Raw genomic sequence first — 16,325 nt, 5'->3', positions numbered from 1 at the left:
ATACCTTGAATGAACCCCATTGAACAATGGTAGCGGCCTGAAAAAATCCTGGAGTATTTCACAACTCGACGTAGGACAATTTATCCGGTTTTGGACGGATTTCGCCGGGTTTGGACGGGTTCTGGCATCCGAATGGTAATCTATTGTAGAAATTTGTGGAATAGCTCCCAACAAGATTTACTTTTACCTAGTTCTTGTGGCGAAGATTACTCTAATGGCGAAGTTGCTCTGCAGCTGGTGCACGTGTGGACATGTTGGGCTTGGGGAGGGGGGTGAACCATATCTTTATTATCTTTATCAGGCTTAGAGTTAGACCCAGGTTTCCTTTTTTTCCACTGTGTGAAATCAAGAACTATCAGCAATTTCTAGTTTTACTGCATGATGAAGCTGGACTGAATGAGCTTGGACATACAAATTTGATTAAAAAAAACAATCCTGAACTGTGGTGAATGGCTGGAGGAAATTTATGCTTCTTTGTTTTTGGAGGCTACCTACTTCAACTTGTTGAGGATTCTCTAGATTATACACTAACTGTAATGTTTGACCCACAAACACCGGGATGGACCCCTACTCTTTTCGATAAGTGTGTGGGTTCTTTAACATACTCAAGGTGTGGCTCTCCTCAAACATGGGACCTCCATAAAATTTTTTTAACGTCCTATCCGAGGGACGTCCCTAACCAAAGCTAGATACTCATTTCCACCTGAGCAAATTGAGGAAAGTCGTGTTAAGTGCCTGTCCCAAGGGCACGATCAGTAACATGACAGGATTCAAACCCGGGACCTCTTAGATAATTTCTGGGCTTTGGATGGCACCCAGGCTAACATTACCCATCAAGATGATTAAAGTTTTGTTTTTTCTCCATGAATCTCTATTTGTGCAGTTTGTGTGAGATGGGTGACAGCATGAGGGGGAAGGAAGCCATTGGTGTGAAGTCCGTCAGGTTTGGAGGGGAGATCGTGGAAGTGTTGAAGAATTATAAAAGGGTAAGTACCGTAAGTACCATGTACACTACAGTACAGTACTCTCAGCTAATTTGTTAGTAATTCTTGGAGCTCAGCTTTGTTGGCAGTTCTGCTGCTGTTCTGTTTGACATGCAGAAGTTGGTTACCATGGGTACTATCCTCTGTTGTTACTGCTTGGATACTTGGATACTTTATTCACTCCATTAGCATTTTTGCTGGCTCTATCTTTTCGTTAAGCAAGCGTAAATTGAAAAGGCAAGCCAGTGGTAACTATGGCGGGTGCATCTGTGGTAAGCAAGTGAAAAGGGAGGCCAGTGGTAACTACAGGTTACTGTAATTGTAACTTTATGTTCACTGTTTTCACGGTCACCTCTGTATCGTGAACTTATCATTACCGTGAAAAATCTATTGTAATTATTTCTGATTCCTTCACACATCTGTTCCATGAAGTTAAAGTTCAGTGAAAATGTTCATTTTCCTTACACCGTGAATTTTGCTACTGTGAAGATAAAGTGAATTACAGTATTCTGAAGCATATGAGATATGACGTTTACCAGTCGGGCAGTATTGTCAGCTGTTACATGTATTTTTATTCTAATGGAAGTTTGAACTTTATTTCTGCAGGGTCAGGAGACAGAATATCACCTTCTTGTACACCAGCTGTCAGATCCAGATATTAAGGTATTGTAAACAACAACACATACATTAAGTTAAAATCCTCCCACACCATAATTGATGTATAGGGCAGTGCCCATCCCCGTTTCATAGCCCTGGGCCACACTGTGGTGCAATCACTGCAGCAGGGGGCTAGTCCACTGGCAGTGGAGTGTGTTTAACTTCCATACTGTTTCAGAAGTATGTACCATTTTTATAAAGTCTTTGGTATGACTCAATGCGCCTCTTGTCCAGAAGTGTCCTAACCCGGGGCTTGAACCCAGGCCTTCTGGTCCAAGTAATTTGAACCAGATGTGGCAAGTACCAGAAGCGCAGACCACTACACCACAGGGACACTCCCTCAACACATACATTGCCATCTATATTTTGTCTGCTGTTTTCAACTTTTCATCATCTACATGTATATCTTTGCTGATGCTTTGTTATCAAACTTTCTCTTCCAGCCCCAGACGCTGATATGCTGGCTCAAGGAACTGAAAGGCTGTGTCGCCTTCCTGACTAAAGAGTTTGAAACTCTGGTGGGAGTCATATTGGTAAGAACAAGGCTCTGTTTTCTTTGTTTTGTGTTGTGTTACAATTGCTATAGGATTTCTTCATCTACTTTCTCTATAGCCTGAAGATGTTTGAATACTTAAAGAAAGCTCTGACCTTTGGAAAGTTTTCATTTTGCTCAGTGCACTGTGGATTGTGTTTTATTTTTTACAAAACATCATAGAATTAGATTATTCAAAACATTTTCATGATATTTGTTCTATTTTTTTTTGGCAGAAAATCAGCTGGGCTAACAGTGAAGATGAAGTAGTGAAGGAGTTTCTGTCCTTCCTAGGGAACCTGGTGTCTGCTCAGACATTCTATCTACGAGCCTGTCTCAAGATGCTGGTCAAGACGCTCGTACCAAGTCAGTAATTCATCTCTTATGAAAAAACTGAAAAAGAGACCTTTGACGTATGATTGTAGGACTCTACAATAGGAAATCGTATTGTACTAATTTGTAGATTAATTACTACAAGAGAAATGCAAATATGTAAGCTAAGGTCTTTATACCTTAATCCAGTTCTACTGAAAGTAAACAAACTTATTGTTTTGTTTGTTAAGTGTATATTTTTTGTTGTTGTAACAGTTCTAGACTAGATAGCCTGTTTGAATAAAGCCCAAAGTGAAGATTATCTGTCATATTACTTGTCATTACAGGAGTGTCAAATGAAGTACCTCTTGACGAGATTAAAATTGAAGGTAAGCAAGCTTTGCAGTTAATTATTTTTCATGATATGTTATATCTCGGATTTTGTATTTTCCTTCACAAGATGTTGCAGCAATATAAATTACATTAGCGGAAGGCCAACAATAACAGTAAACTTACTGCGTTTGTGTTTCTCTTTTCAGAATACAACAGAACATTTGAAAATGCACACAGTGCATTGCAGAGAGTCTTGCACATAGTTCCCCTGTAAGTATGAAAGTCTTCATTCAATGTTAATTACTCCCACAATGGCTGAACGCACAACACTTGTAATTTTTCTGAATTGTCTAATGTTACAAATTAACTAGAAATATGTTATTAATTTTCATATCCGCAGAGCTCCAAAATTTTTAGCACCAGTGCTGGCAGACTGTTTTCCCTACATGAAGAAAGATGCCTTTGTACAGGTAGGATGTTCTTCCTCTACACTTGATCTTTTTAACTGTAGTTGTTCCACTAAAACCTGATCAACAATGTTATACATTTACTTTGAGGACACAATACATTGAATGTGTCTTACTTACCAACAGTCTTATTTCAATTTGGTTTCCCTTGAAAATGTTGGTGGTTCTTAATGGCAAGAGCCTCCTGACAATTTTCAACTCAGACATGGAAAGCTGTATTATGTTCCTTTGATACACATCAGATTAACATCTGATCTATACATGCCTTCAAGGAAAAAAGGATAAACATGAAGTATTTCTTGCTCATGTCCCTTGACAGGAATGTTATGTGAGGAACCTGTTACAGATGACATCGTATGTTCCCAGCCTGAGACTTCCCATCTTAGAACTCATCATCGACAGGATGATCAGAATAGATGTGAGTATGTCTGGGTTCAAACATGTTTCACCTAACAGTGGAAGGAGGCACTGTAGAACATAAATAATTCATAAAAAATAAAAGATTTGTCAAAGGCTATTTGCTCAAAAAGGAGATAGACAGATGCATGGCGAAGTGCAATGATATGTTTGAGAACTTCTCATTTCAACTGTAAGAATTCTGTACCAATAGAAGGTGTTAAGTTACAAGTAGTTTGTTTGTTTGTTTGTTTGTTTGTTTGTAATTTAAAGGTTGACCAAGGCCAGAGATGATGTCAAAATTCTGTCAAGGGTCTTTGTTACCTCAGTCTTGGGACAAAGTTACAAATTACAATATCATATCAGTGTGGATCACTGAGTAACTAACACATTTATTGCTAGTTAACTCTGGGACTGTGCAATGAGCGGATTGAAGAAAGTAATGTAGATGTCCACAGTTTTCATGTTTCCCTTGCCTGTAACAAAGAAGACCTATGAAACCAGTGCAGGCAGGTATCTAAATCCACCTTGTCCTTACAGGTCCATGCTCCTAAACATGAACTTGAGGAAGACGAGGAAGAGGAGGATGCAGAAGTAGAAACAATGGAACATCAGGATGATACCAGTATCCTATTTGAGATGGTATATGTATTAGCATTTTCCTACTTGGGGTGATAATCCCCTCTGTCATTTATTTTTTAATGATTTGAAAACATTCAGAAATACAGTATAACTGAAAACAAAATGAAGTCCATTGTTTTTTCTGAAATGAACCTCTAGGATGGCATGGAGTGCGGCAGTGGTACAACAACAGATCAGCAGAAAGCAGCACCGGAGCTGGCTGTTACCATGGAGACGGAGAAGGACAAACGTATGACACATGAGATGGGGGACAGGCTGGATGTGATGATGACTGTCATGCTCCAGTTTATCAAAGATTCGTGTGTCAACAAGGACACAGGTAGACTATGGTGTTTGATTATCATCCCAGTTTATTCTTTCTTAAGATGTGTGGCATAGTTCCACCTAAGTCTGTAGTTGAGTTTGAGGTTATATCACCCTATCTTGTTCCAGGTGAACTGCAGGCCCAGCCTACCATAGAGATGTTCCGCCACTTGCTGACGGCGTTTGAAAAGTTGCTACTACCGACCCACGCCTCCTGTCATGTACAGTTTCTAGTCTTCTACATTGCTTCCTTAAGGCAGGCAAGTGGTGTAAAAGCTTGATTAATCAGTATTCTACATACCTCGACTTGGTACATTTCTCTTGCCACACAAACCCAAAACATAATATCTTCGTATGTGTTGACCAATTGTAGAATTTCATTTCAGTTTCAGTCTTCAGTTTATTTGTTTTACCAGAAATACATGTCGCCTGGTGGCGTTTTTCAAAGATTTCTGGAGGAGTAAAACCCCTTACATATAAATACAAAGCAACATTTAAAAATATCAAATAATGACATGATACAGCTATAAAGATTAACTTAAAAATATAAGTCTTCAACAAAGAAAGAAATCATAATTAGATGATAACCAAAGTAACGATAACTCAAGAGACTAGAAATATTTAATCAAAACATAATGGAGAGTCAAAGCAATGAAACAAACTTAAATGTAACGGAATTTGCATATCAATGTGTAAATTATAAGAGAACTCATATCAAAAATCACTCTAATCGTCAAATCATATTATCAAATAAAAACAAGTAGAAAGCTACAATTTTGCATCAATGTTGATACACTGTAGATAAGCCATTGATGAAGTATGTACTTCATCTGTTTCAGGACTTGGCTGATGCGTTCCTGAACTTCTGCTGGCGGAAGGTTCAGAGTCCCAACACACCAGTCATACTCCGGCAGGCTGCAGCAGCATACATGGCCAGCTTCCTCGCTAGGGCCAACTTTGTTCCACTCAGGTGAATTGGGCTGTGATGTGGTCAAACTGATCAAGTGTCATATCAGAGAATTACATGTACATGTATGTAAGGAAGTGTATGTTAACAGTTCAAAAGGTATGTCAGCAGTTTTTGAGAAGTTGGATGTGAAGAGCCCAGTTACGATTTATCCCCAAAACTTATACTACCATGCGACCGTGTCTTATTTGGTTCTTGACTGCTTTCCCACAGTCAGAATTATGTGTACGGCACGGAAACTAAACCAGCCACAAACTCACAGCAGGTGGAGCACACTGTCCACTTGTCAGAGTGGAAGGCTTACACCTTTCCAACCTTCCCCACTTGTCAGAGTGGAAAGCTTACGCCTTGTCAACCTTGCCCACTTGTCAGAGTGGAAAGCTTACACCTTTCCAACCTTGTCCACTTGTCAGAGTGGAAGGCTTACACCTTTCCAACCTTGCCCACTTGTCAGAGTGGAAGGCTCACACCTTTCCAACCTTGCCCACTGATCATGAAGAAGACATTCCTGTTTGAGTTGTAGCCAGTGTGGTATATGCACCAATGCCATTTGAGCAGACGCTAAAGATACTTACTGGTACTTCTACGTTGTACCAGCATTTCTATCCTCTATGTTTGTTCTCCTCCCACAGCACAGTGATTGCTTGTCTAGATCTCCTGCTGCCATGGATCCACAGGTAAGGCAAGATTTCATATCATCTGATCAATCAGTTGAACTTTATTAGTAGTTCTTGGGAAAATGACAGCGGAGACTGGTATTCAACCGGTTTCGACTTTATTGTCTTTTTCAAGAATGACAGAGATCGGACCACTCCTCCTTTTATACCTTTTCTGTGCCACCCCAGTGCAGGGCGCTCTAAACTGAGCTTAAGATATTGACCAATTTCATATCATCCGATCAATCAGTTGAACTTTACTTACTTCAAACAAGCACAGTTCAGTGCTGAAGATTACACTATGTATGAGAAGGTTTGAAGAACCAGAACTAGTCCATGAAATATTTCAATGAGAACATTTTTGTTTCTCCTATCTGTTTGCAGATACATAGATGACCAAGATGGCAGCACCAGGTCTTACCCCGATGTGAATCTACATGGAACCTTCTACTCTGTGTGTCAGGTTAGATTTAATCTACATGAAACCTTCTACTGTGTGTGTCAGGTTAGATTTAATCTACATGGAACCTTCTACTTTGTGTGTCAGGTTAGATTTAATCTACATGGAACCTTCCACAATGCATGTGTTTCAGGTTAGATTCCCTCATATACAAAGACAGTGTCCTTCTTTTTTCCGAATATCATGGTTACATCCCAAATTGTGTAGTTGTTGTTTAACCAGTGCTGTATTATTTGCCCGTAGGGTGTGTTCTACATGTTTGTGTTCAGACACAAGCAATTTGTGGAGTCCAAAAAAGGTCAGTCAACTCTTGCCTAGTTTCCTGAATGTACTTAGAAAAAAAGCTGTTCTGCAAGAAATCTTTTATGGTAATTTCTAATGTATTGGAGACTGCTAGAGTAACATTAACAATTAAACAGTTCTTCTTCTGTAGAATAAAGTAGGTTTTGTGATATCTACTGTGACAAGTTGAACTTTGTAAATTGTTGAGAATAAAAGACATGGTGAATGTTGCAATTCAGAAGTTGATGGATCTTTCTACTGTTTATCTACTAGGTTTGAACTACATCCGGGGACTGAACTTTGACCGAGTGATAAACTGCAGGCTGAACCCCCTGAAAGTGTGTTTACCAACAATAGTCAACATGTTTGCCTCCATTACAAGGTGAGGCCCAATTGTTTAGCGCTGGAAGATTGTTGCAGCTGTCATTTTTTTCACAGACATATACATAAAGCTGGAGGGAGTGTCCCTGTGGTGTAGTGGTCTGCGCTTCTGGTACTTGCCACATCTGGTTCAAATTACTTGGACCAGAAGGCCCGGGTTCAAGCCCCGGGTTAGGACACTTCTGGACAAGAGGCGCATTGAGTCATACCAAAGACTTAATAAAAATGGTACATACTTCTGAAACAGTATGGAAGTTAAACACACTCCACTGCCAGTGGACTACCCCCCTGCTGCAGTGATTAGACCACAGTGTGGCCCAGGGCTATGAAACGGGGATGGGCACCGCCCTATACATCAATTATGGTGTGGGAGGATTTTAACTTTAACTAATACATAAAGCTATGTGGGGTCACACATGTAGTTGTATCTAAAAAAGTCTTGCATTCAACATGTAAAATCAGTACTGAACCTCAGTTCTCCCACCACAGCTATTCCATGCAACCGTGTCTTATTTGGTTCTTGACTGCTTTCCCACAGTCAGAATTATGTGTACGGCACGGAAACTAAACCAGCCACAAACTCACAGCAGGTGGAGCACACTGTCCACTTGTGAGTGTGTACATGTGGTACATGTACCTATGCTATTTTCAACAGAGGCCAAGGATTGCTACCAGCATTTGATGTTTTTACATAGATGTAACTAGGTGGTGCACTGCACTAGAGGTGTATCTTAAGAAGGCTTGTATTCAACGTTTAAGATTAGTGAATCTCAGTTATCCCACCACAACTGATGCCACGAGATCATATATTTCAGGATGTATCAGATAGTGATGTGTTACACCATTATGGAGAGGAACAACTGTTCAGTCCTGCCTGTTGTTGTTGTTACAGGATGTATCAGATAGTGATGTGTTACACCATTATGGAGAGGAACAACCGTTCAGTCCTGCCTGTTGTTGTTGTTGTTACAGGATGTATCAGATAGTGATGTGTTACACCATTATGGAGAAGAACAACCGTTCAGTCCTGCCAGTCGTTGCCAGTAGCCAGGGAGGACCCACTGATGTCACCAACCTCAACCCTCTAGATGCATTCTTCCCCTTTGACCCCTACATGTTGAGTAGGTAAGTTCAGCAGACACCACCAACACCCGCCCTCCCCAACCAGTTCTACTGTTAATTTCTTTGTAATGCCGTATAATCGATAATTCTTGTGCTTCCGATTTCTAAGTTCTAACTGCCAAACTGCAACCCCAATGTTTTATGCAGTCACTTTTTTGTTAGTCTGATTTAGATTCTGCTTAAACTTGTTAATGTTACCAGTTTTATTCCTTGTGCGGGAAAACCTACCTAGACATTGCAATACTGGTAATTTGCAAGACTAGAGCCTGTATGTTAGATAAGCACCCATGTGATCGTGTCTTATTTGGTTCTTGACTGCTTTCCCACAGTCAGAATTATGTGTACGGCACGGAAACTAAACCAGCCACAAACTCACAGCAGGTGGAGCACTCTGTCCACTTGTTAGAGTGGAAGGCTTACACCTTTCCAACCTTGCCCACTGAAGAAGTCATTCCTGAATAAAATTAAAAAGACTCTTTTTGCACAACCAAGAGATTTATTCCACCAACGTTTCGGTGACCATCTGTCACCTTCTTCAAGGCAATTCTGACTGGTTCACATAGCAACGCAGCACAGGTGTTGCTGCTTATACATAATGAGATGCATTCCCAAACACAAAATATTTACATATGTACAATCACAGGAGATGTATACATGTAGGCAGCAACACCCGTGCTGCATTGCTATGTGAACCAGTCAGAATTGCCTTGAAGAAGGTGACAGATGGTCACCGAAACGTTGGTGGAATAAATCTCTTGGTTGTGTAAAAAGAGGTCTTTTTATTCAGTGACTTACCAACCTGATGAAACTATTCATGGAGAAGTCATTCCTGTTTAACCTGTATTCAGTGTTCAGTACTCTGTTGTTGTGTGCAGGTCTAAGTTTGAGTTATATTCAGTGTTCAGTACTCTGTTGTTGTGTGTAGGTCTAAGTTTGAGTTGTATTCAGTGATCAGTACTCTGTTGTTGTGTGTAGGTCTAAGTTTGAGTTGTATTCAGTGTTCAGTACTCTGTTGTTGTGTGTAGGTCTAAAAGGTTCATCCAGCCCTTGTACCAGGAATGGGAGGGCAACAACCCTGATCAAGATGAGGCCAATTCAGAGGTGAGACACCATTTTGTGGTAGCGTGCGTAGTCCAGTGGTTAGCGATCTTGCCTCTGGAACTAGAAGCCCCGGGTTCGATCCCGGCTGTGTCGCTCACCCGACATGCACGCTACCGTTAAAGATCGCAGTCCTTAGGACGGGACGTTAAGCCGTGGTCCACTGTTCATTGTGCTTGTCGAAAAGAGCTAGGGGAATTTCCCCGGTACAATGAACCTGTAAATACTGTACATAGCGTCTGTCTTCTCACTCACGACCAGTGGAAGAGTAGCTCATCTGTTCATTGAGTTCATTTGAGCTAAACTGGTTCGAGATCCCTTTCCTTTCCTTTCTCAGAATAATTTTTAAAAAGATTTCATCAAAATGTATTCTAAGTTTTACACCATCCACGCAAGAACCGACACATATAAACACTCTTTCTTTCCCCGTACCATCCCACAGTGGAATACCCTGCCTGGCACGGTTGCGACGGCTACCACCGCTGAGTCGTTCCGTGCCAGGCTGGAGGTCTGCCCGCCTTAACCCGGGACCTCAACTCCCCCCCCCCCCTACTTTGCCCCTGAAGGGGTTATTTGGGGGTAATCCAATGTAGATGTATTATATAGCAATAGGTTGGTGCATTGAACCTGCTTCTAATTCCAACACCAAAGGAAGGTGTTGAGTTTTTCCAATATTCTGACCAGAAAAGGAGTGTTACTACCCCTTCTGCATGGCACATGTGATGCAGGAAATGTTTGTTACGTAATTGCCACAAATGTATGAACAACAGTTTGATGAAGATAATTGTAGACATGTCAGAGTGGCAGTGACTTGGACACTGAAACTGCATGGTCACTTGAAAGTTCATCTGTGTTGGTAGAAGTCATTCTGAATGAGTTTAAACTGTAAACGCCAACACAACAAATTTTCGACTGATCAGCTACAGTCAGTGTTCACTCCTTGACAAAGACTGTACGTAGCTGATCAGTCGAAAATTTGGGTAAGTCCAATTCATTGTGTTGGCGTTTACAGTTTTAACTCTATTCAGAGAAACTGCATGGTCTTTAGTTGATGATTTCTGAGAAAATGTTGGAATCTGTGCTGATGTAGTTGATGTGTTTTAGGAGGATGAGGATGACTTTCTCCAGGGGGCCATGTCACCTGGGACCCCCCACATGGGCACAACACCCGGATCCATCCCTGAACTTCCTGGATTCAGGAAAAGGAGACGGACAGACAGCAGCTGTTTATCACCGCCCTTAACTTAGACAGCCTAACTAAGACCTGTGTACTAGGTGTTGTACTTATAGATATGACTATTTACTGTTATATGTTGCTGGAGATGTACATAGAGCCAATACCACTGTCGGCCATACAATATGCATAAGCAATGATTCCAGGAAAGGAATTACCCATATTCTAGAACTCTGGAGCTGTGCAGGTTGAGGGCAATTTAGATGTATAGCACTTCTCTGACATTATGACTTAACTTGCATATTTAATCCATCAACACAAAATAATCACACTCTAGTAGTGTCCGTAAGTAGTAGTTGTGCATGGAGAATGGCTTTCACTGGTCAACATCATGTAATGATGTTTGTTATACACCTTAACTGTAAGAATTATGTTGTTGACTAGAAAATGCATTTGAATACTACCAACTCCTTGTTACAATTAAAATTGGACTGGAAAAGGTACAGAAACTTCAGTATAGTGACTCTCAAAAATCTCATCAGCTGTTGTATATACATGTAGCATAAGATCTTTGGTGAGGCAGAATATGATGCAACTGGGAGAAAGGACTTGTTATATATATATATATATGTATGAATGTACTGTTGTATAATAAAATCTTACCTTCACTGCCACTTTTTCTCCAGTGTATAATGTTTCATGTATGTCAATATGTGCAGTATTTTGAAACAGGAGTAGAAAACACTTAGTTGGTCATAAAGAATGGTTTGTATAATGTGTACTACATCTTTTCTAAGCTGTCGTTCATTTAGATTTTGATTCAAATACAGCCTGATACAATACTGTAAATGCAGAAATGTGTGCGATGGTTTTATGTTCGCGGTTTTCGCAGCGACCGTTTCACAGCAAACTTAAAACCACCGTGAACATTTTTGTCCAATACTGTAGCAGTTTATCCGCTTATGAAATAGATACCTGGATCCGAGATTTAAAAAAATGATTTACAAGCAAAATACTTTTTTACGATTTACTGAAACAGTTTTATTTTTCTTGCTTTCTCGGCCAGCAGAAAATGTTTAGTCTTCTTTGAAGTAGAATGATAGAGAGTGCTCTGTACGAATGCATTGCGTAGAAAAAGCTTTAGATTTTATGCATATATATGGTAATGAATTCATATATAAAGATAAGCGGAGTCGTATAAACATACACTTTTGTCTGATCATACGCATGTGAACAATTACATGGCAATGCAATGCTCAGACTTCAGTTATCGTGCCTTCAATGACAAAATCTGGCCGATTGACGTCCATGTTGGCATGAGTAATGATAGTTGATATCACACCTTTCTCCCAGTCACCGACCCAACTCCCACTAGTACTCCACCTACTGGCCATCATGTTACCGTCCTGACTGTTCTTGCAGAACACTTCTTTTATCTTTTCTCTCGCATCCTTGTCTTCACATTCTAACCCAATGTCTTCCAACACTCTCAGTACCATCTCTTCTCTGTACTTACACAGTTCTTCGTACCTCAAAACGACATCGAAAAAACTGGAAGTCTCACTTTGTGCTAATGCATGCGCCCTTTGCATGCGTCTCAGCCAAAGGCAACTTACAAGCCAAACTAGACCATGCGGTACAGGCACCGTGGTCAGTCTATGGTCCCTTACCACAGCTGACATTACATATCCTGGCATTATCTTAGTAGGGAGGAGCGTATCGAGTCTAAGACCAGTGAGTAACCAGTACTGCCAATAACTTCTCACCATCACTTTAAGTGCAGAGTTTAAAGTTGTAACAGCATCCCGGTACAAAATGATGGCCTTCGCCTCCGGTACTCCCTTCTGCAACAGGTCAGCCACGTGGATACCCTGTGAGGGATAACGTTACCATTCATGATTGTTTATGTATCTTTGAATGCCTCAGTTCAATCTGATACATGCAATTTTACCACAGATCCGAACAAAAATCATAGGCTTATCGTCAACGATAGACATGTTTGACACCATATCATTTGTTCGATTCCTTACAAGACGAGAAAGATGAGGAGAGTGTAGCGAAAAAAGTTCACTTTGTATATACGTCCAATACAAGTTATACTGTACTTATAAAAGATAATTATACAACAGACCTCTCCTCTTGTTTTGTAGCACACAACAGTCCTTGTGTTGTCTTGTTGGAAGAGGGCGAAGTTGAAGAGTGTGTTGCTGTATCCAACAATGTCCGTGAGCATCTTCAGGTCGTGTTCCTGCAAGTCGGGGTGAGATCGCAGGTACTGCAGGAAACTGATGTGTATATCAGCCTCCGACACTCCATGTACCATTCCACTGGCCTCTAGAGCTCTGATCAGTAAAGTAGATCCACAGCGCGCTGCGTGGGGAAAAAACACGTGAATTAGACATCGTACATACTTTATATTGTTATGCTGTTCGTTATGTTGTCATTGGCATTGTATGTACTGTTATGTAATGTATTCATTGTGGTGTTAGAAGTCCAGGAAGACTAAGTGGTGTGCCTTAGGGCACATCAGTAATAGACTTTCTCACTAAACCAATAAACCAACCAATTAGACAGGTGAATACGATAACTGCGACATTAGCAATGCTTATCATTAGCAATGCGACATTAGTGACGACCACACCTGGACTAGACCACTTGGGGGGTCAAAGTGGACCTTCCAGATAACACCATGGCATGACTAGAGATTTTTCAAGTTTTCTACTGGCCGCGTGACGTCACGATGTCCGAGCACATTGAGCCATGACCACGTGATTAATTCTCCGGAAGCGTTCGGGACTTATCGGTCATTCGGAAGATTTGAAATACTAGTAATGGCTGGTCTCCAAGTGCTCAGATTTTCAATGACTTCCCACCACACAACGACATCGCATTTTTGATCCATGTCCATGATGGTCGATATGCAATAGGATAGTGTTATTTTAACTTACTATGATAGAAATCAATAAAAAAATTAATGTTGAAAATACGACTTTCAACGCCCTAACAATGCTTAAGTTGCCTTAAAAACTAAATAAAGCTCGTTGCTTTATCACAGCATTTCGTAACATACACTTCTATCCAAATCTCGAGTGCCCTACCGGTGTGGTGCAGGAAAACTGTAGTGATGTGTGAAACGTCATCGGCAACCTCCGCTGTGACAGCTGCTAACTCGGCAAAAGGTATTACCAGCAATTCCTTGGCATGTCTTCGTAACGCCTGTGGAGGATACAAGGATTGGAACGATTTGGTAGTTGCCGAAATCTCAAGTATGGTAGGTTTAGATGCTGGTATTGTCATCAAGTACATCTATGGCGTTCAAAACAAGCTGACACTGATAGAGAGAGAGAGATCATTAAGATGGCACCAAACAACAAACACCTGCCCCTCGAACCTTTCATAAATACAAAAAGACATTCACAACAAAATAGGATTCACGATGGTTGAAATCAGGTTGAAATGATATGAGATATGATTGACTGTATCTAACATCAGGCCTATCATTTTACAAAGTGTCCTATTGTATTCAACAAAACTAACACAAACAAACAAACACATGTAAACAGCGTTCGTACTTACCTCCCAAACGAACGTGACCTTCTTGATTTGAATTCCTTCCTTCGGCCTCACCAGCACAAGATATTCTTTCTCAAAGTCGGCACAGCAGACGTAGAAGTCACGGCCATGATCTCGGAAAAATTTGGCCGGGTTAGCGACAGGTCTTTCGTCTCCCGCTATGTCGAAGTCATGTATGTTGTTTGGAGTCAGTTGATGAGACCCATCTTCGTTGTAGACGCTCTTACATTGGACCAGCTGAAGATATGCCATGCTGAAAACATACACGCTTTCATTACACTTATCTGAAGTCTTTGTCCGTGACTGAGCTACTACTGCGAGACACTAAATGACCAAATTCCTAACTCACAACATGGTTTCAGGCGGGGTAGATCTACCGTCTCAGCCCTCGTTCAGACAACACAACCATGGCATGACGCTCTGAATGCCAATCCCAAGATGGACGTCCATGTGGCCTTTATAGACTTTTCACGCGCCTTTGATACCATCGACCATGGGCAGCTCCTGTGTAGCTTGGCAAGGATAGGCGTAAGGCGGAATCTCTGGTCAAGTATCTGCAGTTATCTGAGTGATCGCAAGCAGCGCGTGAAATGGGGTTGTCACAAAGGATATCATATATTCTACAGCTCATGTGTAGGACCTTGATTTGCCCACACTTTGACTATTGTGCCACTGCTTGGTTGCCAACGCTGATTCACTGCAACAAGACTAAACTGCTATATTAAACTGAACAGGTTGTTTACTGAGCAGCAAAGCTAGGTTAGCACCGGCAGAACACTGCGGGACCATGTACCTACCGAAACCCTGTAGTGGAGACGGGTATGGAGCCACCGTGACTAAGCGAGTCGAAAGAAACACGCTAGTAACTGTAACAAGGCAGTGCACAACTGTCAAGCATGTTTCGGTGGATGTCTCCGCTGGTGTTGAAAGCACGAACGCGCACTGCTGCGAGGCAGCTCGCAAAATAGGACCCTCACCTGTTGCATATACCACAGGCAAATACATACAGCCATTCAAGAGCAGTCTAAAGTACACGGGTCCTGAACTTTGGAATAAGCTCCCCACAGAACAAAGAAAACTCACCGCCGTATTGACTTTTAGAAATGGACTTTAGGACTGCAATTGTACATGTGGTCCTTGTGTATTATGTCTGTGCATTGTATTTGTACCCAGGGAACAGGTCAACATACCTGAGTGTGTCCGCCGTTCAAATAGATAAAGGAATGAAATGATTCTTAATACATCACACGCCTGATACCTCGAAAAATAAACCGACACTATCTGAGAGGGGTAGCTAGCCCTGATATTAGCTTGTCACCAAAAAATTAAGATGTATTTTGTAGTAACCTGATAATAGCCACAACGAATCGTTCAACGTCCTTTAGTACCACTTACTTCTATGAAATGAATCCCTCGCCTTCATACTCAAACTCCTATCGTTGTTAACGCGTTCTAATCGATCGTCCCTGACCATGACACCCCGCAAACACTAAGTAATGCTAGGGCCACATTTCCATACCGGGGCCCGGCCGGGCTGTTTGCGGGAACTTAGAATGAATATTCATATCAAGAAATATACACAGAACATGCTTATGAATAATCATTTTTACGTTTATGTCTTTTATTGTCTTTTATGTCGTTCTTTTCGTTCCAGAAAACTGGAAATGTGACCCTAGCTAGCACAACATAGATGACCTGAAAAATCGAGTGTCCGCGCCACGTCGGTCTTTCCATTGTCGGGGTCAAGGATAAACTTTAGCTAAGTTGGTCAACTGGATGTACAAATGCCCTTAAGCATAACACAGTACCGCATGCAGCACAAAATATTTGGCAACTTGAATTTGATCAATCATATCTCCGTTACCACTTTATCACTTCGAAAAACAGTGTGTTTGAGAGAGCTCTATTGCAGGACCCACCGCGTACCGGGTGTGCAGTTTAGACATGCAGCGACGGTGCATTAGACCCCGGGTTGTGGATACATGTG

General features: G+C 41.2%; 2 protein-coding genes across 3 annotated transcripts; one reads left to right on the top strand and one right to left on the bottom strand.

Moving 5' to 3' along the window:
• Positions 1-10: 10 nt before the first annotated feature.
• Positions 11-11,439, top strand: LOC136439950 (RNA polymerase I-specific transcription initiation factor RRN3-like). Of its 2 annotated transcripts, XM_066435639.1 has the most exons (20): positions 11-135; positions 884-986; positions 1,590-1,646; positions 2,084-2,173; positions 2,409-2,538; positions 2,832-2,873; positions 3,024-3,087; positions 3,218-3,287; positions 3,604-3,702; positions 4,221-4,322; positions 4,461-4,641; positions 4,755-4,885; positions 5,465-5,595; positions 6,225-6,269; positions 6,633-6,711; positions 6,952-7,006; positions 7,264-7,372; positions 8,344-8,496; positions 9,519-9,594; positions 10,696-11,439. In XM_066435639.1, the coding sequence occupies exons 2-20, from the start codon at positions 894-896 to the stop codon at positions 10,837-10,839; spliced, it is 1,851 nt and encodes a 616-aa protein (XP_066291736.1). In that variant the 5' UTR covers positions 11-135; positions 884-893; the 3' UTR covers positions 10,840-11,439. The 2 variants fall into 2 exon arrangements, with proteins under 2 accessions (XP_066291736.1, XP_066291737.1); XM_066435640.1 differs by lacking the exons at positions 9,519-9,594; positions 10,696-11,439 and having other exon boundaries at positions 8,264-8,466.
• Positions 11,283-14,944, bottom strand: LOC136439951 (uncharacterized). The gene is made up of 4 exons (XM_066435642.1): positions 14,342-14,944; positions 13,864-13,981; positions 12,897-13,135; positions 11,283-12,636 (listed from the first exon to the last, which is right to left on the bottom strand). Exons 1-4 carry the CDS (start codon positions 14,588-14,590, stop codon positions 12,022-12,024), a joined length of 1,221 nt encoding a protein of 406 aa, XP_066291739.1. The 5' UTR covers positions 14,591-14,944; the 3' UTR covers positions 11,283-12,021.
• Between the last annotated feature and the right edge of the window lie 1,381 nt (positions 14,945-16,325).

This window comes from Branchiostoma lanceolatum, chromosome 8 (assembly GCF_035083965.1).
Source record: "Branchiostoma lanceolatum isolate klBraLanc5 chromosome 8, klBraLanc5.hap2, whole genome shotgun sequence".
Taxonomy (NCBI): Eukaryota; Metazoa; Chordata; class Leptocardii; order Amphioxiformes; family Branchiostomatidae; genus Branchiostoma; species Branchiostoma lanceolatum.
The sequence above is the reverse complement of the archived record's forward strand: the minus strand, read 5'-3'. Positions and strand labels throughout refer to the sequence as shown.

Bases quoted from the DNA above. Each gene is read 5' to 3' on its own strand.
- LOC136439950 (XM_066435639.1), top strand. From the start codon at position 894: ATGGGTGACAGCATGAGGGGGAAGGAAGCCATTGGTGTGAAGTCCGTC. The intron at 4,323-4,460 runs GTATATGTATTA...ATGAACCTCTAG, and splicing joins CCAGTATCCTATTTGAGATG to GATGGCATGGAGTGCGGCAG. The intron at 8,497-9,518 runs GTAAGTTCAGCA...TGTTGTGTGTAG, and splicing joins GACCCCTACATGTTGAGTAG to GTCTAAAAGGTTCATCCAGC.
- LOC136439951 (XM_066435642.1), bottom strand. From the start codon at position 14,590: ATGGCATATCTTCAGCTGGTCCAATGTAAGAGCGTCTACAACGAAGAT. The intron at 13,982-14,341 runs GTAAGTACGAAC...TATCCTCCACAG, and splicing joins AGGTCACGTTCGTTTGGGAG to GCGTTACGAAGACATGCCAA. The intron at 12,637-12,896 runs GTCTGTTGTATA...TATCCCTCACAG, and splicing joins GCTACAAAACAAGAGGAGAG to GGTATCCACGTGGCTGACCT.